The following is a 26,780-nucleotide window of genomic DNA, read 5'->3' as shown; positions in this document are numbered from 1 at the left end:
GGCCGCAGTAACCCATTTGTGCAGATCCTGCCCACGTGGAAGGGCCCACTACAACTGCTAGTAGCATGACAGTGCTGTGTTGTGAAAAAAGAGTGCTTTTCTGAGCTGACACAATGGATGCTGGAAGTATTTTGGAAGCATTTTGGGGAGATCAAATTCCTCTAGTTTAGAAATAGCTATCTACTGGGGAGTTCCCATAATGCTGTCTTCACCTCCAGTGGATCCAGCTGCCCCTGAAATCCAAGCAGGTGGGGCTGTTTTTGCCCAGGTGACCTTCCAGACAGGCCATGAGTGGAAAACGCAACATTGCTTCTTCTTTTTCCCTGGGAAGCAAGGGCTCACCATCACTATTTATGGGGAAGTTGTGTACATGAGGAAAGACACTCGAACAAACTGTTGGGGTCTACGCTAGAATGGCCTCTGCTCACTGCTATTTAATTATTGTGCACCCCACCTCCTGGCCCAGGAGCACGGCACTACCAGAGCCAGACAGCAGGAATTATTTTTCTCAGGCCCTCCTTTCCAGTGGCTCCTGGCTAACAGCTGCAACAGGGTGGCAGCGGGAAAGCAGAGACTGGATGAGGCCGAGAGCAGCCCCCTAGTATTCCCTCATTAGCTCAGTTAATGCCACAGGCAACCCCCTCACAGGCCAACAGGGCAAAGGGGCGATGTTGCCAGCAACTGATAAAAAATCCACAGCTGAGCTCCAAAACAGTGGCATTAAGAAGCAGTCTCATCATCTGCAACACGAGTGATACCTGCTTTCCTCCTGATCTGGCTCCTGTGATCGGCTGAAGGCATCAACCAGAGATTTTCTACAGGGCACTTACCCACACTGTCACCCACACTGTGTGGATTTTACAGTGTCTAGTAAGATCTGAGCTCACCCACTGCTGGTCCTTCAAGCTGGTGTACCCACAAGCCGGTGCACCCACAAGCCTTCCTCATCTAACAGGTTGCTTTCACAAAGCCTGTAGGAACTTAATCGTCTTTGAGAGCTCTGCCCCTTTATCTGACAGAAGTAACATACTCAACAACTGAATACAGTTGCAGAAAGAGCATTTTCTCTGCTTACAAAACTGGGTTAAGTACATGTACAGGTTTCTACCTGTCCTCCCATGTTTTTTACTGTACAGAAGCTTTTCACTGCCTCACTGTGAAACATGAAGGACTAGAAACCCACAGAGGGAGGGGAGTTTCATGCATTCAGCTATCTTCCCAAACAGCTACTGCAAGAGTTGTCATCACTGCAGAGGGTGTATCATACTGAAAGGCAGTGTACATAGCAAAAGACATAGAAGGAAATACCTTAAACTTTGCCTATGAACCCTACAAGGATCTAACTGGGAACAATTGCAAAGAGTATCAATGAAAAAAATAAAACCTTTTTTTAAAAAAACCATTTTAATTAACACAAAATCATTTCCCAGAAAAATTAAAGCTATTTCTTCCATCTAGGGATTACTGTACCATGACAGCAGGACATCTGGTGCCACTCATTGGTTGTGGCATTATTACCTTTCTCTCCACTTCCGACATTAGTCTTCTTTAATGTTGGGACAGCACTTCTTTCCCGCTAAGGTAGGCCTAATGCTTCCCTTGCATGTGATGCCATCACCACCTCTGTGTCATGTTTTCCCATAGTCTGAATTTACAAGTACTGGAACTGTGAGATATTTATGAGATCACTTTTATGAGTGGCTGTACGCTGGACTGTGAAGCTGTAGAGACAGGCATATTCTCACGAATGGGCATAAATGGGCAAAAGGTTGCTACCTTTTCTACTTTGAAGAGGTAACTTGCCATTAATGGTGCGATGAATGTCAACGCAGTATCTGCCTTTTGATTTCACACCTTTAGGTTCACATCCTCTTGTGGAGCATGATCATTCCTGCAACTAAATTCAGAATTAGATACTTTTTAATGTTTGCCCTCACATGGCTGCTCAGGGTCCACCCTCCAAATCTGGAGGACTTTGTGTGACTGAACTACTTTCCTTATCCAAGTTCTCACACATCTTAAGAACACCGTGCCTTCTGGTCCCGTATTTACGCCCTGAATGCTGCTTCCCGCCTTCTCTCATGGCCTTCCTCTCTTCCCTAGCCCTACTCCTGCAGCCCTCCCCGCTCGCTCCCGTTCCCCTCACCGACCTCAACGGCCCCACGCCCAGCGCAAACCACAGCCGCTCCCGCACGGCCGCCCAGCTCCAACCGCACTTGCGGTAAGACCAGCACTGCTCCCACAAACTCCTCCGCACGCCGCAAAACGCCAGTCGCGCCCCTCCCCGGCCTCAAGGCCCTAGCAATTCCCGGGGACACCTCTTTCTCCCGGGGACGAGGGCAGGGAACACCGGGAGGCGGCCGGGGCGCTACACCGGGGCAGGGGCGCCATCTTGTGGGGAAGAAGCGGCGGCCCGGGGGGCAAGGCGGGGCTCAGCACCTCGCTCCCTGCAGGCCATCGCTTTCAGCCACCCGCCCGCGGGAGGCGGGCAGAGTCACGACGCCCCTCGGGTCGGCGACAGGGAGGGGGACACGACGGAGACGTGAGGAAACCGGAGGGGACCGCCCCCCTACCCCCCCATCCCCGCCCCGGCTCTGCTCAGGCGGCTCTCGCAGCGCGGCGGAAGGCGAGGGGCGGGGCTTTCGTCAAGCCAATCAGCGGCCGGGCGAGGGGGTGTGCCGTGGGCGGGCGGGCGGGCGGGCGCGTGCGCCGCCCGTGACGCCGGAGCGGCGGCTATGGTGGCTGCCGAGTGACACGTCTCCTTCCGCGGCGGTGCCCGGGAGGGGGCGGGGGCGAGACGCCCGTTCTCGCGGGATCCCGCCAGCGGCTGGCTCGGCCCCGCGCGAGCCGGGACGGCGAGACCGGGCCGCCGGCGGTGGCGGCGGGGCGGGCGCGTGTGTGTGTGTGTGTGTAGGCGGTCGGCGCTGAGCGGCCATGGCGGGGCAGCAGTTCCAGTACGACGACAGCGGCAACACGTTCTTCTACTTCCTCACCAGCTTCGTGGGGCTCATCGTCATCCCCGCCACCTACTACCTGTGGCCGCGGGACCAGCACGCCGGTGAGTCGGCGGCCCTGCCCCGGGGCCCGGCCCGCGCCTCCGCCCGCCGCTACGGGCGTCCCCTCCCCCTACGTCCCCCTCCGCCCCCCGCAGCCGCGGCAGAGCCGAGCCGGGCCGGGCCGGGCCTCCCGCCGGGCCGGGCCCTCAGCGGCGCCGCTCCGCTCCGCCCGGGGCGCCTCGGCCGGCCTTGTGGGGAGCACGGCGAAACGCGACCCCGGGGGCTGCCGGTCCTGGCGGGGTGGGGGGGAGAGCGTCGGGCTCGCGTTTCAGTCGCTGTCAGCCATTTAGCGGTACCCGGGGGCAGGCGGCAAACGGGAGGGTCCGAGCCCGCCTCCCCGAAAGCGCGCTCTGCTCCGCGCCTCTGCTCCTGCAGAGTCATCGCTGTGCTGGGGTCTAACGCTTTGTTTGGGGTTTTTGTGTTTTGGACTTTTTTTTGTGCGTGTGTGTTCTCGGGGCGTCTCGGGGAGGATGACCTAAATTTTCATCGTGGGAAAAGAATGAACTGTTGAGTTGAGGCCAAAGAGGAAAAGTTACCAGGCTCTGCTTTTACATGCTGTAAGGTCACAGTGAGTGTGAAAATGGGGCTTTAATTTTTCCCATTACAAGTCATGGTTAAATGTCCAAAGTGCTAGATTTCTGTTCCGCCCTTCGGGATGATGTCTTGTGGCCCCAAGCAATGTTAGAAAGTTTCTCTGAATACTTCTGAATTTCATTTCCACAGCCGCTTCCCTATTTGCTTTTCCTGCATCCCTCTATTCTTGGAAGGAGAAGGCATGTTGATATATAGGCTGCACAGGAACACATTTTAAACTGCAGTTTTGAGATGAAAAAGGCTGTAGAGGTAGTGTTTAGAGGTAGGATATTACATGCTCAGTAGAACAGGGACGCTTGATGCTGATTCCTGTCACTGAAACTACTGACCTTTCAAGAACACTTGTGCTTTGCAATCTGAGAAGAATCCCTTTCATTCACTGCATCTTTTTACATTCAGTGTATGGTGGTTATTTTGTGTCTTTGTATGCCATTTTAAATGGCTTGTGTGGTTCTGTTTAACTTAGTTTTATATGTAAAAGAAATACTGAATGATGAAAAATGCTGGTTTGGTGCTAAAACATAGCTGTTTACAATCTTGGTTGCTGACAGACATGCCTGTGGCTTCTGATAGGGCACTGGCTAGGGAACCTCTTTGGAGGATTGATCTCTGCCCTCCAGATACTACCTGTTTACGGCTGAGGAGTTAGTTCTTTCTGTTGCAAAGAAAGGTTTCTCTGCCTTGTCTTTCTGAGTCCTGACTGTTGCAAGAGGAAGGCGTTACTGTTGTTGAGGACATTTTGTAATCTTTGGGTTGTTTTTAAGGAGCAGGGGATCAAAGAGAGGAGATTACTTTACTTCTGTAACTCTTCTCCAAAACTCAAGATTTTTGTTTTATTTTTGTTCTGGTGAAGGGTGGGAGGTGGGGGGGAAGAAAATAGCTCCTTCTCTTGAATAATGTTTTACTTCCTCCATAGTTCTTAGCAGCTGCTTCTTGGGGAAAAATGTTGTGACTTAGTTGAGATGCTGTGCAGAATGGTATGGCCAGCAGTGACACTTGGTGCCATTAACTTTAGTTTCAAGGGGCTAACAGAAACAGAAAAAGCCATAGAAATGCTGTCAAACTTGGAAATGCTTTACTAACCTTATATTTGATATTCAGGTATCCTTACAGAATGGCAGAAAATGAAAACCTAACGTTGGAATATGCTATATGGGTTGTACCCAGTTTCCAAATAGGCCTGCCATTAAATGTTGCTCATTTCTTTCCTTCTAGTCAGCATTGTCGAGTGTGTGGAGGGCCTGCTGCATATCGTTCTGCAATTAGTGCTGGATTCTTACAAAGCTGTATCAAACCATACTTTCCAAAACACAAAGTAGACTTTATTATGCTGTTGGTACAAAAATGACTCAACTAAGTGAAAAGCACCAGTCATGGCAATGAATGGAAATGAAAGAATGATTTCAGCCTCATAATTGTCTTAATGGATTTTAAAATGTGAGTATAGACCAATTTTTAGCATATGGTTCAATAGTGTGCCTACAGTCTTCTGGTTGTGTTCTGTTCTGCAGGCTCTTTTTGAACAAAGAGTTGAGGTGTTGTGCAGATCACATTCAGGACTACTGGAGTGCTCCCGTGCTTCATTGTCTTGTTCCAGTTTAAGTGTATGGCTCTTTTGCCACTCATTGCCAGCAAAATTCTCTGAATACTCTTCATACAGCTTCCTATGTGTTCAGCCATACCTGTTCCAGCTTTTGAACCGGATTTCAGGAATTAATTAAAACCTTGTGATGATGCAAAGTATCAATTGTTTAGCTATGACTTCTTGCTTTTAGAATAGTTCACCAAAAACAACAGAACAACCCAAAACACATGTATAATTTCAGAAGCTGAGAGAAGACCTATGTCTTCAGAAGAGAAATTTTCCAGCACTGTTAGCTTCTGATCCTGTAATGAGCAGGAGTATCTAGACTTTGATAAGAGATGTTTATTTTGATACTAATTTAGAGCAGGTTTTCCAACCAGTGAGGAACAGGACGGTGCCAAACTGAATAAGCTCGGCCAAGACCTTTGCTCTCTCCACGTAGGACCAACTAACATATTTGTTCCGAAATTGTGTTTTGTCCTACCTGTGCTAGAAAGTCCAGCGCAGAGATGCCTTTGTGGCCCTGGGCAGAGTTGGTGAGGTCCAGGTGGACTGGCTAGCTGTTTCAGCCTGCCAGGAGTGAGAAGGCTGGATTGGATTGAACTTTTGAAGCAAATCACATGCCTGTCCTCCTCACTTCAAGACCCATTCGCAATGCGAACCAGAGTACCCGAAAGACACAGAGCAGATTCCTTTTCTACTGAAAACTAGGTCGGAAGATGTGCTTCAGCCACACGTTGTTTTGTGAGAGTGGACTAGGGCTAGTCTGAAGCAAGAGTGAAGTGCTTATAGCGTGGAGGTTGAGCCTTCAGTGCCTCCTGCTTCCTTGTACAAATACAATGCCATAGATTGTTGGTACTTGATACAGTAGGGAGCGCCAGTGGAAGGAGAGGATAGAGAGTGCAAAACATTAATGGCTCTCTTCAAGTGAGGTTTAGCACCAAAAATCTGGGAATCGCTGATGGTCCGTAACATTTTAGGATTTGTTCTGTGCTATGGTTTTGTAGTAAATGCCCTTAGAGTAAATAATAATAAAAAAAAAATAGTGTTTGGTTTTGCCATAGTGAAGATTGGAAAGTAAGAATTATCTGTACTGCTTTACTACTTCGAGAATATTCAAAATGTACTGCCTAATGTCAGATTTTTAGCAGGGTAGTTTTTTGGCAAGCCATTAGGATTTTGCTCTTAGTTCTTTTTAAAATAAACTTTTGAAAGGCCTTTTCAATACTACTGTCTTGAAGAACAGCATGATTTAACTTGAGAGAGACAAGTCCTGAGTAAAATTTGAGCTGCTTTTATTTCCTGTGTGTCTAAACCTGCTTTCTCCAGGCATTCTGAGAGAGTCCGTATGAAGTGTTGCTGCAGCCTGCAGTAGAGATCAATACTTATATTTGGGAGGGTTTTGCTGTGGCGTGGAAGCTGCCCTGTGAACTGTCCTATAATTTCATTACCTCAGCTTTGATAAACCAAACAAGCAGGTAATTGACTTTGTAAAACAGATTTGTCCCAAAGACTTTATCTCCTTGGTGTTCATTGTAGAGCTAATAAGGCTCTTGTAAAAGGTTAATTGTTCAGCTTTATGTCTTGGGCTGCAGTTTCATAACTGCTTCAAGGTAGCAGTGCTCTAACAGAGCAAGTCTTGTATTTCTTCCCCTCCCTTATGCCAAAGGGAGCACCTGAGCAGTGTGAGGGACTGGAATGAATTAATTTGAGCTAAAACTAATTTTTGGCGCATTTTTTTGTGTTACTTTGAATGTGTATTAGTTTCTGGGCAGGATTCACTTTGTGGATGTCAGGGATGGTGCAGGATGTGTCTGCACTTGGAGAGGGAGAAGACTGATTCTTTTGGTGGTGATGATGGTGAAACTGCCATGTTGTTTATCCTTGACTTGTATCTCTAAAACATATATGTGTGTATATGTGTTGTATTATTAAAAAAACCCCAACCAGTTCATACTTTTTGTGGATTACTTGCATTTTGGCTAAATATTGGTATAACTTTAACATAATTACTGTGAGGAAAACTATTGCAAGGATTGTTCTTGATTTGGAAGAAAAAATACAGTTGTTAAAAAGTAGCTCTGGTGCACATTCATTTCTTAACTAAAAAGTATTTTCTGAAATGAGAATTTTTGAGTTGTTTTTCAAAAAGTTAATAGTAAGAGTTGAAAAAAAAAATGTTTTTTCTCAGCAGTTAGGGATGGATAAATGCCCATCAAATATCTTTGTGTTGTTGGACTTGCTTTGAACCAGTTTCACTGTAGGCTTGTGTGGATTAAACCAGCATCTAGAAAGGAAATGGAGAGCAAGAGGTGAATGGATAATGCACCAGTTATTGTACAATGCTGATGTATTTGCTGAACTTTGTGTACTTTTTTACTTATACCTGTGCTGCTGAATTGAGACACAGAATTATAAAGCTGTGCTGAAACAGGTGCTCATAGATTGTGATGTGCTTCATAGTTAAGTACATGTATCTGTGAAAGCTTGTCATTTCATCCAATTTTTGAGTTGATTTAGGTCTACGTTAAATAAATTATCCTGTTTTAGGGCACTGGGTATTCATAGTGTGTTACAAAGCTGCTGGAAAGAATAGAAGTCTCTATCCTGTGTCTTTTGCAGTAACTCGAACAGAACAAGATGTTGAAAACAGTTCAAAACCCCCAAAGAATAATAGCTGTGAATGCAGGGATAACGTTAATGAATGCTTTCTCTTGTAGTCTCATCTCTGAGAGAAAAGAAGCTGTAGGAGCTATTCTGCTTGGAACATGGATCTTCCTTCTTGAAGTGTAAGAACAGAAAAAACCCTACTGTAGGAATGGAAAAAAATGAGCTGCTGCATTTTTGTGTCTAGGAAAAAAATACTGATATGAAATGGATAAAAGCTGTTCAGTTTACTTTCATTGTGATAGAAATCCATATAAAGTGTGGTGGTGGTTTTTTCTTTTTGGTTGGTTGGTCTCCATCCCCCCCAGCTATATGTTGTCCTGTTGCTCACCAGCCTTTTTCCCCTGCACCCTTCCCTCCCAAATGTTTCTGTTTCTGAGATGTAGCTAAAGTTTTCTTGAAAAACACTAGGCTAATACAAAGAAAAACTTAAACAAATCTGGTTAAAGGATGCTATTCCCTGCTAATCTTTGAAGATGCCATGCCTCTAGGAAGTAGCATAGGTAGTTTGAGATCTCCCGTTCTGTTCCAAACTTTTTGTGTTGAGGCTGGGCAAAGTACAGAAATACTTAAAAAAATATAGCTTACTAGGTGACCATTAAAAGGGAGAATAGAATATAATGGTGATACTTAATACTATTTTGTTAATTTTTTACTATATTGCTATTTTGAAGCAGTAGGGTTTTTTGTATACTACTGTAGATAGGTAATACTTGGCACCCGTGTTCAAAACCTCAATAGAAATACTGAAAAAGTTATTCTGTAAAGGTTTACTGTATTAGAAGCCATACTTCTCTGTATATCTGCTCATTATACTGGATATCTCTATGTAGTAGTGTAAATAGGAAGGTTTCTTTGTAATTTTTTGGTGCATTTTTCATCTGTAGATCTTGAGGCTGTCCTCAGAGATCCATATTAATCCCCTGCTTTAAGATGGAAGTAGAGGAACTGAGGCTATAAAGTTTATTTGGGTCTTTAAGGACAAACAGTGAGTCTGCAATTTGGCTATGACTCAAGCCAATGTAGAGAATGCAGGCAGCATTTCTTCTGTTTTATCTGTAATGGAGTAATGAGCACTTGCACCTTACAGCAGCTGCGGGAGAGGAAGTGCGCCTAATACTGCTGCTCCCACTCTGGGGTAAAATTATTCTGTGCTGCTTGTAATCCTCTGGTGAGACAAGATTGGTTGGAGTGGGTTAACTGTGACCCCTGTCCTTGCTCACAGCTCATTGAAATCTTACTAAACTTACCTCAAAAGTATTTCACAGCGTTTTGGTATTTCATAGTACAAGATAGAGGTACAGGATGCTGGTAAAGGACAGGATGAAAACACAGGATGCCATACTCATTGCTAATGCTAATGTGGTGGATGAGCATGGGTGTGAAAACTTGGTATCGTGAATATAAGCATTTTATGCCCATATGTGTGTGTGCTTATCCTCTCCTGTTAATACAACCTTTGAGCATTGTGTCAGGAAGTGGGAGGAGAGTCAGTGAAACTCAGTTATGTGTTTAAGAACTGTTATTACATATAAATTGAAATTTTTTGAGGTATTGAGAGATTGAGTGTACTATGGTTAACTTAATTTCAAGTTCAGAAAAATACAGCTTATTAGGTGACTATAAAAAGGGAGGATAGAATATAATGATGATACTTCATACTATTTTAATTTTTTACTATATTGCTGTTTGGAAGCAGTATGGGTTTTTGCAGAAACATTTGAAGAAAGGGCAAACATCATGAGATGTCATTAGTAATGCCTAGCAATTATCTCTAAAAATACTTCTCAAAACAAAGCATTTGGACAGAGTTATCTAAACTGCTCTGTTATTTGGCAAAAAGGCATGTCTTTTCATGGAATTTTTTTGAAGTATTGTAATCTTATTATAAGCATTGTAGCCTCCTAGCAGTAAAATAAAATTAATAATCCTGTATTAGAGATTAGTTGAGTAGCTTCAAGACTGTCCAGAACACTTAATTCTGAAAAGCTTTTTATTGCAAGATCAAGATCAAGCTATTAAAGAACTTTATCTCTCATTACATGTACATGAAAATAAAGCTGTTTCTATTTTTTTTTAATTCAACTTTTGTTATGGAAGCTTATGAAAACAGTGTTGTAAAAGTTTTATTATATACCTTCTTGTTCATTTTCTACTTGCTGCAAGGATATCTTGACTACTGATGTAGATGACACTGAACTACCAGGATGTACAGGCTGTGTATTAGAGGATTCAAGTTAGCACTGTTTAACCTGATATATTCAAGGGTAGTGTGATGGTTCAGTTATGGTTTCATAGGCAGCTAAACCATTCTTGCAGGAGGAGCAGGAATTTGAGAGGAACAAGGTAAATGATGAGGAATGGGATCAATGGCGATTCCAAAGTGAGGATTTGGGGGTGGGTTTTTTGGGGGGTGACTTTTTTTGTTTGTTTTTGTTCTTCAAATTCATGCCTGTGAAGAAGGGTGCAGATCTGCAGCAATTTGAACAAGTCTAGACTGGGGCTGCTGCTGCGTCCTTTCACCCTGAGGTGCTTCCTTTTCCCACTGAGGGATTTGTAGTCCTTTCCCTCAGTTGTTAGCCAGGACCTGACACAGATGTGCCTGCATTTCATGGTGACGGAGGTCATTCTGGTTGGACCGTATCAAGAGTAGGGTGAAACCCAAAATAGGTACTTCATTTCTTTCCTGAGCAAAAAGATTAATCTCTGCACCAGTTTTTAAATAAGGGTACAGCTGAGAAGATGGGAGAGGTGTTTTGAGATTTTTCACTTAATATTTCCCTTGTACAGAAAATTACTTGCAAACGTTCTAAATATATATCTGCTGGAGGTGATGCATTTTAGATTCAAAAGATGCCTTTATCTTGGTTGGCTGGTTGCGCTATTTAAAACTAGGATATTTGCTAGCATTGTGACTTCTGCAAAGTCTTACCAATAAAGTTTCAAATAGCAATTTTTTTTTTTTTGAGAAACAAGAGAGTGCGTATACTGTGTCAGGTCAGAAGTCTTCTTTACATGATATTACAAAAGCATATGCCTCAATGAGGGTATAACATGGCAAGCATAAATGGTGCTTCCTTTGCATATTCTCCCAGTTTCCAGTGGTTTTCAGTTCAGTGACTTTTAGTATAGCGTCTGTACCATCCTATGGCAAGGAGTTCACCAGCTCTACTGCCCACGCTGCAAATAATCACCTTTGTTTTGCATCTGCTTCTGATTTTATTTGACAATCCTTATTTGCTCTATGGGAAGGGGCAGCATATATTCAATTCTGGCTGTCGCTTATGTTTTTTACAGCCTTCTGTTACCTCTCCTTACACTTTTCTCTCTCCCAGCTGAAAGATTTGTAGCTTATATTTTGAGCATAAATCTTCTCATATGTTCGATGGCCCTTGCTCATCTTAATTGAATGTTTTCTAGTTGCCCTTCTTTGAGAGGTGGGGACTAGGACTGTGCATCATACTCAAGGTTGTACATACCTTAAGCTTATGTGGTAGAATAATGTTCTTTTCCTTCCCTTGCAGGAATGCTTTAAACATTTGCTTTGCTTTTTATAACTACTAAGCATTCAGCTGAGGTTTTCATAGAACAGTTTCTCACAACATCAAGATTACATTCCTGAGAGGTAACGGTCAGCCCTTACATATATAAAATTAGAATAGTCCCCATTGCTCTTCACATTTTCATACTGTGAATTCCATGTGTCGTGCTGTAGGCTACTTGCTTGATCTTTACAATTCTTCAGGATACCCTTGCCCTTGTTACCCAAATAAGTTAATATCATCCAGAAGCTCTATTTTACTGCTCACCCCTTTACCCAGGTTACTTATTAGTGAAATACGAGTATCATAGTTTCAACATAGACTCCTGTAGAACTGCTGGCAATTTTCTTCTGCTGTGAGAATTGGCTGTTCACTCCATCTTCTAGTCACATATTTTTGCGATAGATGGTTGTCCTGAAAGGCTTCTAATAGGAACCTTTCAAAAGCCTTTTGGAAACCACAGACTATATCAGTAGGATCTCCTCTTCCATATGTTTACTTCCTTCAGAGGACACAAGTTTGTAAAGCTCATCTTCCCTTTATAAAAGCCCCACTGATGATAAATGGATGTATGGTACTTATCCCCGTGTCTGCTAATTCTGTGTCCTTTATTGTAGTTTCTTCAAGGTGTGCATCAGAACAATGCTGAATACAGGCATTTTTAGTGATTGGTGGTATGCTAAGTGACTTTTGCCTACATTTGTTTTGGATTGAATGTGTTCTGGTTTCCTCACCCCACCAAACTGATAAAATAAAGCTAATAATTAAGGATGTGTAAGTCTTGGAGCCCAGCATTGTTGATTTAATCTAAGATTATTAACCTTGACTCATGTGGCTGTCGTTCCATATTAAAATGGCCAGTTTTCCGATTCCTCTCAGATTGCGTTAAAGTTTTGCTGATGCACCTGTAGGTCTAGCTCTACTGTAAATCTGATAATTTAGGTGATGTAGCTTAAAAGTTACTATAGTTAGTCCCACTGGCAGTTTTGTCAGCACAAATGAGACTGTATACTAATAGGAAGGAGAAGGTTTGGAAATGGCTTGATTAGGAGTAATGCAATGTGGAACTGTGCCCTGAGACCAGCAAGGCTGACTAAACGGAAAGTCCAAGTAAGTAAACTCTGAAAAGAAGTTAACTTTCAAGATGTTGAATCATCTTATGTTACTATTTATTAAACTCTTTAGTAACAAATGTTATCTTTTGGTCAGCAAATGTGTGGAACAGTGTGTGAATGAAAAGTTGGGTTACTTCTTGTCCCTTTTACGCTTGATCTAGTTGCTGCAAAACATGCTCTGGAAAAGCAGAAGCCTTATGAAGGTCTTTCACAGGACTTCCTGCAGTTTATGAACTGCTTGCAGTTTTAATAGTTAACAACAATATGTTACTCAAAGCACATGACACTTTTTTGATTATTTCTATGAATATTTACTAGACAGAAAAAAAATCTCTTTGAAAATAACTAGGGTCAGATTATTCAGCTATAAACATTTTAGTGAAGAGGCTAACTTAGACATGACCTCTTTATAGATAAACTTGGGGTAATAAGGACAATTCTTATAATAATAGACATTAAAATTAGAAAGCATCTGTTCAGATAATTTAATTCTTCACTGATATGGTCAGTTCAAAATGTGCTGAAATGTGCTTTCCAGTTTAAAAAAAAAAAAGTAATCTTAACTGAAACGCTAGTGGTCATTTGAAGGCTTTTGGATTTAAGCAACTGTATTTTAGAATGCTTTTAAATCAATTTAATTTGCTTCATGCCTCATAATTTGGGGTTTTACACTAGAAGTCAATCCTATTATAATAAGGTTTGAAATTATTTAGTACTTCAGAGGAGTTGCTGACTTTGTGAGTTACTATGAGTTTGAATCCTGCCTCTTAGTTGCTGGGGAAGATGGGTTACTGCTTTAAAATATTGTTATCAATGTTTGTCAGTGGTTTCTTTTGAAAGTAAGTGTAGGGTTTTTTCCTAATCCTGTGATATTTAAATTATTCCCGGATACCATACTATATCCATGTGGAGTCTATTTTACAATAATTACCAAGGAAAATGTCAATAGAGTTAAGCAAAAATGGCCTAGTAAGGCAGTAGGGTAGCATTTTCATACTTGTATTTATCACCTGTTATCTGAGAAATGATTCTGTGCTTAAAAAAGTAAATTTTCAGAGCGCCCCAGTTCAAGTCCTCAGTAAATAAATTGTCCATGTGATTGTTTAATTTCTGTGATTGTTGAAGTACGAAAAAGTCCAAGACTTTACCTTTTGCATATGTATGTGTATACATTGCATATATGTATTCATATACATAGCTGTTGAAAGGCAACAGGAACCTATTTAGTGCACAGTTTACAGGATTAAAACTGTGGAATTGAATAAAAAGGAGCAAAATCAGAAACTCTCAAGAGCAGTGTTTCAGCTGAGCCTGTTACCCTCAGTTTTAACAGAACAGGTTTAATGCTTAGAGCCACGGTATGCTTGAGTCATAACCTTTACTCAAGACTTGCATCCTATATGTGTTACTTGCATCTCTTGATGCATTCAAGTTTCAAAGGCAGGGGTAGAGAGAGGATAACATGCTGCAAATAAGTTTTGTGAAAGTCTGTCTTTAAAGTGATCTTGGCATTTCCTAGGCTGCAGAACTCTGTGTTCATTGCTGAAAGAAGTCCTTTTCTTTTGAAACCAAGCAGCATTCTCCTTTGGGTGAATTGTCTGCGTCTGGTGGGCAGAATGTTTCATATGCACCTCCTCATATTTCTTTTTCTGACAGAGTCCACTGGAGCTGTATTTTAGACTTGCTGCCTTTGCTTTTCTTAGTAGTTTGAAGGCAGAAAGGATGCAGGAGGCTAGGATGTAGCTCTGTTCTTTCCTACTGTTTGAGGTAGAATGATGGAAAACCACTGGCTTCCATTTATTCTGGAAATTAGGTTTTTTTTGTTAGTTTTTGGTTGTCCTAAAAATTTAGTGTATGATCTTTTTAAACTTTTATAATCTTTAGATACGAATACTGATGCCAATAGTCTTATATTGTGGTGTTTTTTCCTAAAACTGACCTGTGTTTGTTGCAGCTGAAACAAGATTCTGGTGATTAAAACTTTCTTCTTCTACATAATTCCAGGTGTACCTCTTTCCCTTCCCTCTCTTCCAGAGTTACCTGTGTCCAATAAATGTGTAATCTTGTCTTTTTCATCAGGAGGATATAAAAAAAGAAAAAGAATCTCCCTTAGGTTTTCTTTTGGAACACTTGTTGGAGCTTCTAGAACCTGAAACAAAAAGGTTAAGGTCTAGGTAGGGATCATTTGTCAAGCATTCCTAAGGATAAAATGGATCCTTCTGTTTTTCAGAAACAAATACATAAGACTTCTGAAGCACTATCAGTAGTAGAACAGTGAAGACCACTTCTGCTTCATTGTCAGAAAGGAATAGGGCAGAAGTAATTTCTGAAGTAACTGCTAGGTTAGGTTACCCTACACGGGTTTCTAAAAATGAAACAAAACTCATGCAGTGCTGTTGTATTTGTATTGCTTTATGGTATTCACTGCAAAATGACTTGAATCCCAGATCTTGCTTTTGATGTCTTAGTGTAGCCCAGTTATCTGGTGCCCTTCTCATTGCCCACAGAAGTGGTTCGTTCTTTCTGTGGTATTGTTTTTAACATGTTTTGTGAAGTCATGCCAGCATGTGTGTCACAAATTCTTCTGGCAACAGAAGTGCTTGTGTTCCTGAGCTGCCTGGCAGTGCCCATGTTGTCAGCATCCTTTGTGTTCCTCATGTGCTGATAGAAGCATGCCTGCTTTGCTAGTCATCACTAGTACTGCCAAGGTGGTGATCGGAGAGTAGTAAAACAATACGCAGTTGCTGCATTTTATAAAGACCTTAGTTTTTGAAGACAATATTTGTATGAGAAGCCAAAGGCTTTGCATTCTTATGATGAAGGGGCGGGAGAGAAGTGCAGAAAGGCAGTGTGTGTGCGGGTGAGTAACATATGAGTATGGGTGAACATCAAAACCAAACTTAAGTCAGACATGGCTGAGTTGTAGGCCACAGGTTGTATGCAATCTATGGAAACAGCGAATCTAACCTGTGATCAGCTTCCTTCTGTGTTTGTGTGCCCTGCGTTCCTCACCCATTGTGTGATGGGTGAATGAACAGATGTTGAGACAGACATGAGAAAATTTTTTTTGCCCTATGAGAGTGATCAAACACTAGAACAGGTTGCTCGGAGAGACTGTGGGGTCTCTGTCCTTGAAGATATTCAAAGGCTTACAGCCAGAGCCCTGAGCAACCTGCTTTGTTGACCCACCTCTGAGCAGCAGGGTTGGATTAGATGATCTCCAGAGGTCTCTTCCAACCTCAAATGTTCAGCTGTTCTGTGATACCCAAGAACTGTGTGGTCTGGGTTACCCACCCAGAAAAAGCAGACACCTCTCGCTTACTCATCCTAAAATCGCTATCTCTAAAGACCTGGATATTGAAGAGGCATATGTAAGTTCTGACAAAGAGGAGTCAATTGTTTACTTAAGTATTCTGTACCGATACCTGTACTGTCACCTGGAATACAAAGGAGGAAAACCTTCAGTCACCAAATAAAAGAAATAAAGATCAAGGGTTTTTTTTCTCCTTTTCTAATAATTGCTTTGAGCTTGTCATTCAGATGTTACATACCTCTTTGGATTCAACATAAAGTTGACTGTAGCTCAAACTTACAGATCAGTCAGTGATCCTTTAGTCATTCTCTAGTTAAGGTATGTAGCCAAATGGACAGCTACCTTTAAGGAAGTAAAATTCTAAAATACTTGCTAATTACTTTATTTTCATCCAAAAGTAATAAGCAGATTAGTGTACAAATGAACTTTTTTCCAATTTAGTTATTAATAGCCTAGCTGTGCTAGGGTTTTGATTTTGTTTTCATTTGTCTAAAAGCTTTAGACAATGTTGGATTAAAATACCTACTAGTATCACTGGAGGACCTGACTAGCTCTTTCTGAATAATAGAAAGACATGGCACTCAGGTTTCCTTTTGTACCAGCAATTGTTTTATTTCTTGAGAACTTGAAGAGTGTGTAAGATGTAGTTTTGGCTGGATATTCACGTACATTTGTTAAGATATAATAGGCACTTGTGAGAACCCTGTGAAAGTAAGAGTTGTATTGATGAAAAAGTGCTTGTAAATCTCAGGAACTTTGGATGCATCCAGAACAATTTGGGGGAGAATGGAGGAAGCTTAGGATTCTTCCTCAGATTATTTACAGAAATGAACTGGCAGTCTGCACCCTCATCTGAGAGGGGTGCTTTAACGATACCTTGATGCATGGATTATTGTTAGCAAGATTAATTCAAAAGCCTGTGGATGCGTAACGCCTTTGCTTTTCAAGGCTGTTTAATACCCATTTTGAAAACCATAGGAGAGATTCGCTATTGTTAAGGGTTTTACCCATTGAATGAGAAGTCATTTTGACTAGAGGAAAAGCATTTTCCCCAGCCACTTATCTCCCTGTAATCCCGTATCAAAGGATGGTGTCTGAAGTTCTCTTACACTTTAACGGAGAGCCATGATCTGGAGTGAGAAGAAACAGAACTCTTACCTGCTTTTCAGACTCTGCACCTCTTTCCCTGACAGAGCAAGGATTCCAGATCTAAAATTCAAAGAAGGTACAATTCCTATTTCACTGCAAAGCTTTACCCTGAGCAGCATGTAATGTATTTACTCTTGTGTGCTTGGGGTCTGCAGGATATTGCAGGGACAGTGTGCCAGTTCTGTGGCACAGCAAATCCGCTTGTGTGAAAAGAAGCTCCTTGGGAGATGAAGGCAAAGCAAAAAAGGACCTGATTTATCCACAGCCTGCTCATTAGGAATACACTGCTGCTTTTGTTAAGCACAGTAATTATCTGGTATTCCAGCTCTTGATAACCTTCCCCCCACACCCACACCAATTTCTTCCTAACAAGATAAGTATTTTCTTTGATGCAATCGCATATGTTGTCAGTAAATAAACAGGAAGCCTGTTTTTCCTGGATACAGCAGGAATATAGCTTACTTACTCAGGGTGATGTTTTGCCAGTGGCTTTCTGCCTAAGCTGTTAGTGATGCTGTCTGTACTCCTCCTTTCTCCCAAGTAGCTGCCTGTTTTTGAATTCCACAAGTTAATATGTGTTAATGATGAAATGTGACAGAGGAAGTGCCTCAGGATAGCTCTGAATAATTTGAATAGTCTGGACTTTAGCCTCAATTTGGGAAGGATTTGACTCTCTCTTTATGTTCTGGACAGATAACTATAAACAATCATTCACCTTTTTTAGTGCCCTGTTTCGTTTTGGGGTTGTTAATCAAATGAGACCATTGCCATCCCAAGATTGGAAAGAAATTAATGAGGTGCTTTTCCATTGATATGTTTTAATCAACTGTAATTAGATTTGATCCAGAGTTGTTCAGATGCATGTGTAAAAAATGCAATGGCTGCTTAGCATCATGTCTTAATTTGGTATTTGTCTGAAGAGGTCCCCCTGTGCAGCATAGCTGTTCCAGGACATCATTGCCAGGGACTCCTTAACTGACTTAGGTGTGTGCTCTTTGCCTATCCAAAGGGCTTAATTCTTGCTCACACCACTTGCCTTGGTTTTTTTTTTTTTTTTTTCTTTCTTTTCTTGGTGCTATTGTCAGACTGTTCACAAAATGTGACTTCTGCAGCTGTTAGTGGAAGGCTGTTCCGAAACCTCAGTTCTCTGGTTATTATAAACCACCTTTAGTTTCTATTATCAATTTCCCCTGTGGTCAGTTTTTATTTGGCTTTATGGCAATTCTTTACTTTACTTTGCACAACTATTTTTCTTTTCTCCATGGTGCCTTCCTCTAAGGGCCTTTTGGAAGCTTTTTGGCATGATAAGGTGAAGGATATTGGGTGTTCTTGCAGGCAGGATGCAGAAGGGGGAAATGAGAGGGTCATCTAGTGCTTGCGGGGCTGGGCAGTAGACAGGTTTGAGAACTGGGGCACTGTGTCACAGGGTGGCACAGATTTTTAAAGACAAGGCACAGCAGCTTGTTAAAAACAGCCTAGTAAAAACACTAAAAGGAGTCATATCCTGTTAGGCTTAGTTTTACAGGATTAAGTAAACAAAGTTCTCTTAGTCACCTTCTGTTTCTCCAAGAGCACTGGTAATCCGTTTTCATGTTAGTTTTAGGTATTTCTGCAAGCAGTGTAGTCAGTTAAGGCAGTTACCAAAACAGCGCTGCCCCTTGTTTGTGCTGCAGAAATGTCTGTGGAGCTGTGATACAGATTGGATCAGGTAGCTGATCAGGGTCAGTGTGGTTGAACCGAACAGTTGGCTTCATCTTGCTTCAGCACTGCACAACTGAGTTTATTGACTATTTGAAATGAGCGATTTATGCTTAACATAAGCACATGTGTCTTCTATGAGGCTTGTGATGCCTGATTTGTTCAAGTATCATCCATCAGTGACGTTTTCATAAAAGCATCATGCTACAGCTCATAGTTATCCAGTGGCTGTTTAAAATCCCCCAGAACATTTTCTTCCCTATTTCTGTAGCAGAGCTTTTTAGTCCTCATAACTTAATTGTCTGTCTAGTCTTTTAATGCCATCAGCTTTTTTGAAATGCCAGTTATGTGTGCTGGTAATGTCTCTTAGTTTTGCATTAAAAATTATAGTTTGATTTTAGGTAACAATTAGCTCACTTCTATTTGTGGTGGATCTGGTTCTGAACCAATAGAGATCTCCCACAACATTTGTCTTAAAAGAAAAGAAAAAAATGGTAAAGAGAAAATGCCAAATTAATTTGCATTCTACCAGTAGGGAATCAGTGTTGCATTTTAACTCTGTTTTCATTGTCTTTTGAATTTTTCATTTATGGTGCTTTCTAAAGCCTTACACAAGTGAAACTATGTGGGCAGATGCTTAATGAAATCTTAGTCATATCCTTTTTGTTTAGAAAGTTTCATGTCTAGTACCTGTTTTATGTATGTGAATAATCTTTGCAGATCAGGAGAACCGCAAATACTTGTGTGGTTTATCGGTTGCACAAAATTGTGAGACATTTGGAAGCTTATTTTGAAGTCATGCAAGAGTTAGATCAGATGCAAGGGATTGAATTCTCCTCCCTTATCTCCATCTCTCCCTCTTTGGGGGTGATGGGACTTCTAATCTAATCTTCTCAAGGAATCCTATCAAGCTGTTTAATGTCATACTGAGTTTTGGGGAAGATATACTTAATAGAATTAAGCAGTTCAGAATAAGCCGATACACTTTTTCTGGTTCTGGTACCTTCTCTCTGCAACCTTTAAAATTTGTCTGCTTTACTAGTTTGTGCGTGGCCAGTTGTCATCTGTGTTACCACTGTCCATTTCTGCCAAATCAACCAGAGTTTAAAATGCCATCCTGTGGTCACATCTGATCTGGGTTAAATCTGAACTCGTGGTGCACAATATTGGCATTTATGGTCATGTTTCTCTGGCCTCGGATAGATTGGTGACTGCAAATTGAAGTTCTAGTTTCCTCTGAATTGGGTGCTTGCTTAGAAATTCGAGTAGATCACTGAGCACCATATCCCACCTCCCAGTATCTTCAGAATAACTAAGCAGAGGTTGTCACTGTATTCCACAATCACCTTTTAGAAATCTGCTGAAGAAAAATGTTTCCTTGTATCATAACTGCTGTTGTAGTTAAGATGAGGGCATCACCTTGTTAAAAGTTCAAAGTTGAGATTTAACACTTTTTAGGATGTGATTGACATGTGCATTGGATCAAAGTTGTTAATATAATTCCTGCATTTAGATAATTCACAAATTTCTTTTAAATTGGCAAATGTAGTCACTTTTTTCAGCAGCAATATCTAAATGTATTGAGGCAGGATGAATTTTTTTCTCTTAATTCCTTCTCCTTTAGTCTGAAAAGGGCCAAAGTGGTCTTATGCAGGTAGGGTAATTACAGTGACCTCCTCACTTCAGAGGTATTGTAGGTAGACTGCATAGTCTATGGATAGACAAGTTATTTAAAAGATAAACAGGATTGGAGTCAGTTTATAACATACAATTTCAATGCTTACAGAAATTCTGTGCAGGCTATTTGCTTTCCACCATACTTTTCTTAGCATAAAAGGTGACTTTGACCAAGACTTAAGTTGGTCTTGAGTAACTCTGAAATACAAGTAAAACTCTCTAACAGAGACAGCTTCCATGTGTTGTCATGGTGATGCTGACAGTATAAATACAACTTCCTTCTAGCCCCAGTCCTGTCCTGAAAGGACATGGGAGGCAATCTTCTTGACTAGTTTGTCGTTAATGCATGTAATTCCTTGCCCAGGGCCCATATAACTGAGCTATGTGGCTTACAAATAAGTATTGTCTTACTCTTACTTCCTTTTCCCCTTCAACAGGAAAAACCTAAATGAAGGCAACTTACAAAAAGCAGATGTCTCAAAGAGGAGGAAAATGCGTCCTATTTTGAATTGAGGAAGTAGCTGTTGCTCTAGCTGTACTCTTTAGTTGTATACAAATACCATTTTGCAAGTGGGTTAGGTTTTCTGGGGGTTTTGTTTATTTGTTTTTTCCTGCACACAGTAGCTGACATTGAAACGAGAGGCTTGTTGGAGTTGAGTATAAAATGGCAGTAGTAAAGTTTACAGGTGCACATTAGCCAGGCAAAGGCTGGATTCACAAGTGATGGTTGCTATGTGGCACATGGAACATAGACTCGATTGTAGCGGAGAATAATCTGACCAATTTAAGTTTATGGATGTGTAGTATCACTTAAATGGATAAAAACATTCTTTCTTCCAATATTGCTGGACCTTTTGTAATTCCTCCAACTGACCTTGTACTACCTACTCCAAGATGAAGTGAGCATGTTTGTCATTCTGCTTTTTGTCAGGTTGGTTAATCACAATATTTCTCTTTGTTTTTATAGAGCAAATTCGATTAAAGAATATAAGAAATGTATATGGAAGATGCTTGTGGTATCGTTTGCGACTGTTAAAACCACAACAAAACATAATTCCTACAGTGAAGTACGTACGTTTCATTTGCATGACTTTCCATTAAAGCAATTCCTACATTTTTATTTAAAAAAAAATATTTTTTTTAATCAAAGCAGCTGGAATTAGTTATATAGTAATGGCTTTTGTGTCACAGAAGAGACATTTGCAATCTGCTGTATTTGAATAATTAATAGTTAATCATTATTATCTAGTAGGGCTTGAAATCAAGATGGATGCTGTTTGTCCTTTATAAAATATCTGCTAAGTGAAACCACTGAACCTCAGCACTAATGAATAAGTAAACAATGCATTTATTTGTTGCAAAAAAATAATAATCCCTCACTGAAATTAGTGGTGCTGGTGATGTCTTTTGATTTAAATATTTAATATGTAAACATATATATTCAAATATACAACAGTAATAATCTGTATGTTCGAAGTTGATGGTCTTATATCCTTCAGTTCTTTGTTTATTACTCCCACCCTCAAAATATTTTGCTGTCTGTTATGCATCTGTTTCAGCTTTTTGTTTTTTTAACATTGACATTTTCTAGCTTCAGGTTTTAGTCATCCTTTAAAAATAGGAAATACTATTGTATACCTGCTGAGGACAGACAGTTAAGGAATGGAAAGAGTCTTTGTTGATAGTGGCTTGCCTTTGTTTAAAAAAGAAAAAAAAGAAGAAAAGAAATTAATTAGAAGTCAGAGCAGCTGTCTCATCTGTGTCAAAGGTGGTGTTATAAATGAAATACCTGCTTTAAAATGGCTTTAATGTTTCTTACCATTTTAATATTGTTTCTTGAAGACTGATATCAAATGGCTTCTTATGTTATTTGTAGAATCATGCTAGAGCTAGTGGATTTGTACATTTAAAAAATTCTTTCTTCCAAACAGGAAAATAGTCCTCCTTGCTGGCTGGGCATTATTTTTGTTTCTTGCATACAAAGTTTCCAAAACGGACCGAGAGTATCAAGAATACAACCCTTATGAGGTTTTACATTTGGATCCTGTAAGTAATATCATCTTTCAGTAGTCTGTACTACTATAACTGTATATTTTATGTCCAGATGTCAAATTTAAGATTTTTTTTTTTTTTTTTTTTAAAATAAGTTAACTTTAGTGAATGTATCTAGTGGTCTTGTTATTTTTTGGCATCTGAAAGTTGCTGCTGCATATTGTAAAGTCAGTTGTTAGATATTCTTTGCCTATATCTGTACTAATTATAACTTTTGTATTTAAATCCTTCAAAATTATAATGACTTTTTAATATAGTGAGGTGGGGTTGAATCTTACTCTGATATTGCTTTCCTTGCTTGGTACAGCAAAACAGACATTCTGCTTTGTATACCCTCTGAAAATCTTCTCAATAGCCATATTTAGGGATGCTGCTGAATAAACTGTATAAACGAGAGTGTGGATTCATTTGATTTACAGTTGCTGTACAGCAATATTTCCCTTGTAAATGAAAGGTTTCACTAAAGGGTGTTGCTGAGGCACATTTTGATGTAGTAAAGGTCACCTTGAATATCAATTGCATCACCGAATGCAAACAACAAATTCTAAATAGTGATACCAGCCAATTGGTTTATTAAACTGGGGTGGGGGGAGGGGGAGAAGATGTAGTGTTTATCTAGAAAACAGATGCAGTGCTTTATTTGTATTGAAGGTCTAATTCAAAACGGATATAAAAAGTTATATATCCCGAGGAGACAAACATACATCTCTTAAACTCTTATTTAGTCTTGTCAAACTCTTTTCTTCATCTTACCCACAATACCTTGAGCAAATACTCTGTTTATGTTATTTCCTGATACAAAGCTCCTTAATGGTAGAGTCATCTTTTCAGTTCTGAAGTCTGTGGTATGTTTTACTCTCCAGTCTAAGGAAGTACACAGTGGTTACAGTTCAGGACAAGAATATGAAAGAACTTTGAATGTACCTGTTTTGATTAAACTTTATGTATATTGTTAGTGAGGGAGAGCTGAATATGTATACGAACGTTGACAAATACATCTCTTGCCATTAATGATGTGGCTTGTCAGCATAAGGGTAGACATCACTGGTACTGCTTTTCTATGCTAAGAAAGCCATTATAGCAGATAAATAGACTCTAGCCTGTTTCTAGCTAGACAGGTAGAACAAGACCTACCTGTCATGTGTAGAGGCAAGTTATTTAAATTAAAGCTCTGCTCAGTTCCTCTGAATGACTGATTGCTGACTTGCATTCTCTCACTGACGCACAGGAACAAGATAAATTTTTCCTGTTGAATGGTATCTGTTGGAACTGTGTGGTTTAAATGTTCATATATCTGGGTTAACTTTGGTTAAACAAATCAGGCTAGGGATTAGGTCATCAGAGGATTTTCTTTAGTCATCTTTGGCAAATTTCTACAAGTAACGGCCCTGAGGGGAAAAAAGGTATGTATGTAGTGAATCGTAACCTAATGTTTATTAATGAAAACTTGTACATGAGCTCGAGACACATGCAACTTATCCAGGCAAAGAAACCAATACTGGAATGCTCCAAGAACTGGTAGAGGGATGGAGCGTAATGTCATAAGGACAAGCTGAACAAAAGCCAGAGATGTTACAAGGGGGATGAAGAGATGGCTGTGAAGTATGGCTCAAAGATCGAGTCCAAGGTTCCAGAGTGTGTTTATGTATTTCTGTGCTATCAGACAATGTCTTTTAAATCCCCTTGAAAAACTTCTAGTTCAGACTACATGAAATTAACAGCTTTCTTCTGCGACCATTCAAGTGGAACCTTGCCAGCCGTGCTGATGTTGAAGTGATACAGATGTTGAAGTGTTAGATAATGGAACTGTTGTTGCTGTTAAACCCCCCCCTAAAACTTAAAAAAAAAAAAAAGGTTGTAGATGCAAGCACTTGAAACTTTTGGTACACAACAATTCAATTAATTTGCTTCTTTGCATTCACACTGTGGCCAAGATTACTTTTTTATCTTATGTTAGAATATCAGCTTATAACTAGAGGCTTTTTTCTTCAGAGGAGAACCGCAGCATGGAGGAAGTCCAAATAATGTACATGCTCCTTATTTTATAATATTAGCACTTTGTTTTGAACATAGAATAGCTTGCTTTGGAGGACATCACTTAAATTTGTTAATACATAAGGCACTCAGATAATTATTGATTTATTGAATAAGTATCCTTACAGGTGGGATCCAAGGCATAAAAATGAAGCTCAAAACTAATTATAATTTTGGATTCTTTAAATAAGACAATTGGGGCCTTAATTTTTTTTATGAGTAGTTAATAAAGGGAAGCACTGTGTTCCAAGCACACTGTCCTAGGCTACTAAGCATTTCTGTAAGTCAGGCCTAACCTCTGTAGCCTAGCTTTTGAAAATGAGGAGTAAGCAATTAATGATAGAAGGTTTGTCATCAGCTTATCAGGGACCACATGCACTGTCTATGGCAGAGAGAGAAAAAAATAGGATTTTTTTAATGAGCAGCATTCATATGAACCATGAAAACCTATCTCTTCTTCTCCAGCAACCTGATTTCCTCCCCCCCCCTTCCAATTTCTGCTACTCATCTGACATTCTTCATCTGGTCTTGAAATGGCTGTTTTTACTTGAAGTCTAATTTATAATGCAGTAAATTCATCGTGTACATTAAATGAGGCAGGCATGCTGTTGAAAAATAGTGTTGGAAAATGATAGACAACATTGTATGAAGAGAGATAAAGTAACAGCAAATGAAGCCTCAGGGTAGTTTAATTTCTGGTTTAAATTTATTGTAACAGTACCATCATCTTTAAATAACTTCTTGTGTGTTTATTTTGCAGTTAAGGTCAGCATGCTAGGCCTCTCTACCACAGAATGTTGAAAAGTCCTATGGTAATGGTTCTGTGAAACTTAGCAGATAGCTTACTAGAAAAACTTTATCTGCACTTACTATAAAATTTTGTGGGTTTTCTTGAGTGATGAAGTTCACAGTCCAACCTGAAAGTTAATGCATGAGAGATTGTGTTAACAATGTGCTGTAGTAGAATAAAAATCAATCTCTTTCTCAGGTATAGGTAATGTATTCCCTTTGTTCAGGGAGTTTGAAATAATTTATGGGTAGTATGATTCTAGTCAAAGGCATTCTTAAGCGGCAGGGCAATCCACTGTTCCTGGTGACTGACGGATTTATTTGTGCCTACAAGCTGCAAGTGAACCATCATACTTGATCTATGAACTCTTGCTTAAATAGAAGAATATTGCAAGTGAGAATTCCTCATATTCATGAATAAGTTTAGGAAAAGATTTGTCAAACGGATAAGAATGCCTTACTTTTTTTTTTTCTATGGATGGATGAACAAAGTAATCCAGAAAAAACCAAAACCCAGTCATCTGAATGTCTTTTTGTTAGACTGTGACTTCTAACTTGATTTAAAAATGTAATGGTTATAAAAATGTTGTTAGAAAAATAATATAATCATGTTTCCATGAAATACATATGTAGTTTCATGATCATATATTAGAATGTAATTCTTGAGTTCAGTGAATGGTTCAGAGAAATATTGCACAATGTGCTTTAGAATTTAGATACAGAAGAATGGATTTGATTTAAGGTATTTATTAATAAACTCAAAACTTTCCTTTTTAAGGGAGCAAGTATATCAGAAATTAAGAAACAGTACCGTGCACTGTCGCTAAAATACCATCCAGATAAAGGAGGAGATGAAGTTATGTTCATGAGGATTGCTAAGGCCTATGCAGCGTAAGTTTCTTTCTTGCCTATAAAAAATGGGAGCTTGATATTGTGGGGAGGGAAACCTTTAAGGTAATAGCAGGGATGACCTAAGCAGCCAGGACAAACTTGTTCGGATATGTAACGGAAGTCAAAACATGTCTTGGTTCAGTGCATCTTCATTCTGTACAAGTTGGGAAGGATAATTTAATTGTTTAGCAACTGTCAGAATACTGTAAGGTGTTAGGTCTTTGTATTAAACTTCCATGTCAGCTAGGAGAAGTGCTTCCAGTATGATACATACTAAATCCTAAAGGTGACAAAGAACAAAATGGGTGTTGCAGTTTTTAACCAACCAACCCTCTCACAGCAATTCTGAAGCATTGCTTAAAAAATGAATATATGGTTCATTTCACCTGGTTATAAAGCCAAAGAGTAAGATACAGTATTTTAACTCTGTTCCCATCTAGCGACAAAGAAGTTTTGTTCTGGTTCTGACTCAGTTTGCTCTTAGTTCCCTGGCATCCCTTATCATTTGTGCTTGCCTTGCAGTCCTGATTTTTCACTCGGTGACTGTTTCATATTACCTGTGTAGTTCTTAAAAGCTGAATCCTCGAATCCTCTTTTCCTCCAGAGTATCTTTTGGCC

General features: G+C 40.2%; 1 protein-coding gene across 1 annotated transcript in view; it reads left to right on the top strand.

Annotated features, from left to right (window-relative positions):
- The first annotated feature begins 2,735 nt into the window (after positions 1-2,735).
- Positions 2,736-26,780, top strand: part of SEC63 (SEC63 homolog, protein translocation regulator) — a 60,407-nt gene continuing 36,362 nt past the window's right edge. The window contains exons 1-4 of the mRNA XM_075046721.1: positions 2,736-3,058; positions 21,364-21,463; positions 22,328-22,442; positions 26,050-26,162. Of these exons, the coding sequence (XP_074902822.1) occupies positions 2,935-3,058; positions 21,364-21,463; positions 22,328-22,442; positions 26,050-26,162 (452 nt within the window). The 5' untranslated portion in view covers positions 2,736-2,934. The remainder of the gene's footprint in view (positions 3,059-21,363; positions 21,464-22,327; positions 22,443-26,049; positions 26,163-26,780) is intronic.

This window comes from Buteo buteo, chromosome 15, assembly GCF_964188355.1.
Source record: "Buteo buteo chromosome 15, bButBut1.hap1.1, whole genome shotgun sequence".
NCBI classification, from domain to species: domain Eukaryota; kingdom Metazoa; phylum Chordata; class Aves; order Accipitriformes; family Accipitridae; genus Buteo; species Buteo buteo.
This window is presented reverse-complemented; position numbering and strand designations above follow the sequence as displayed.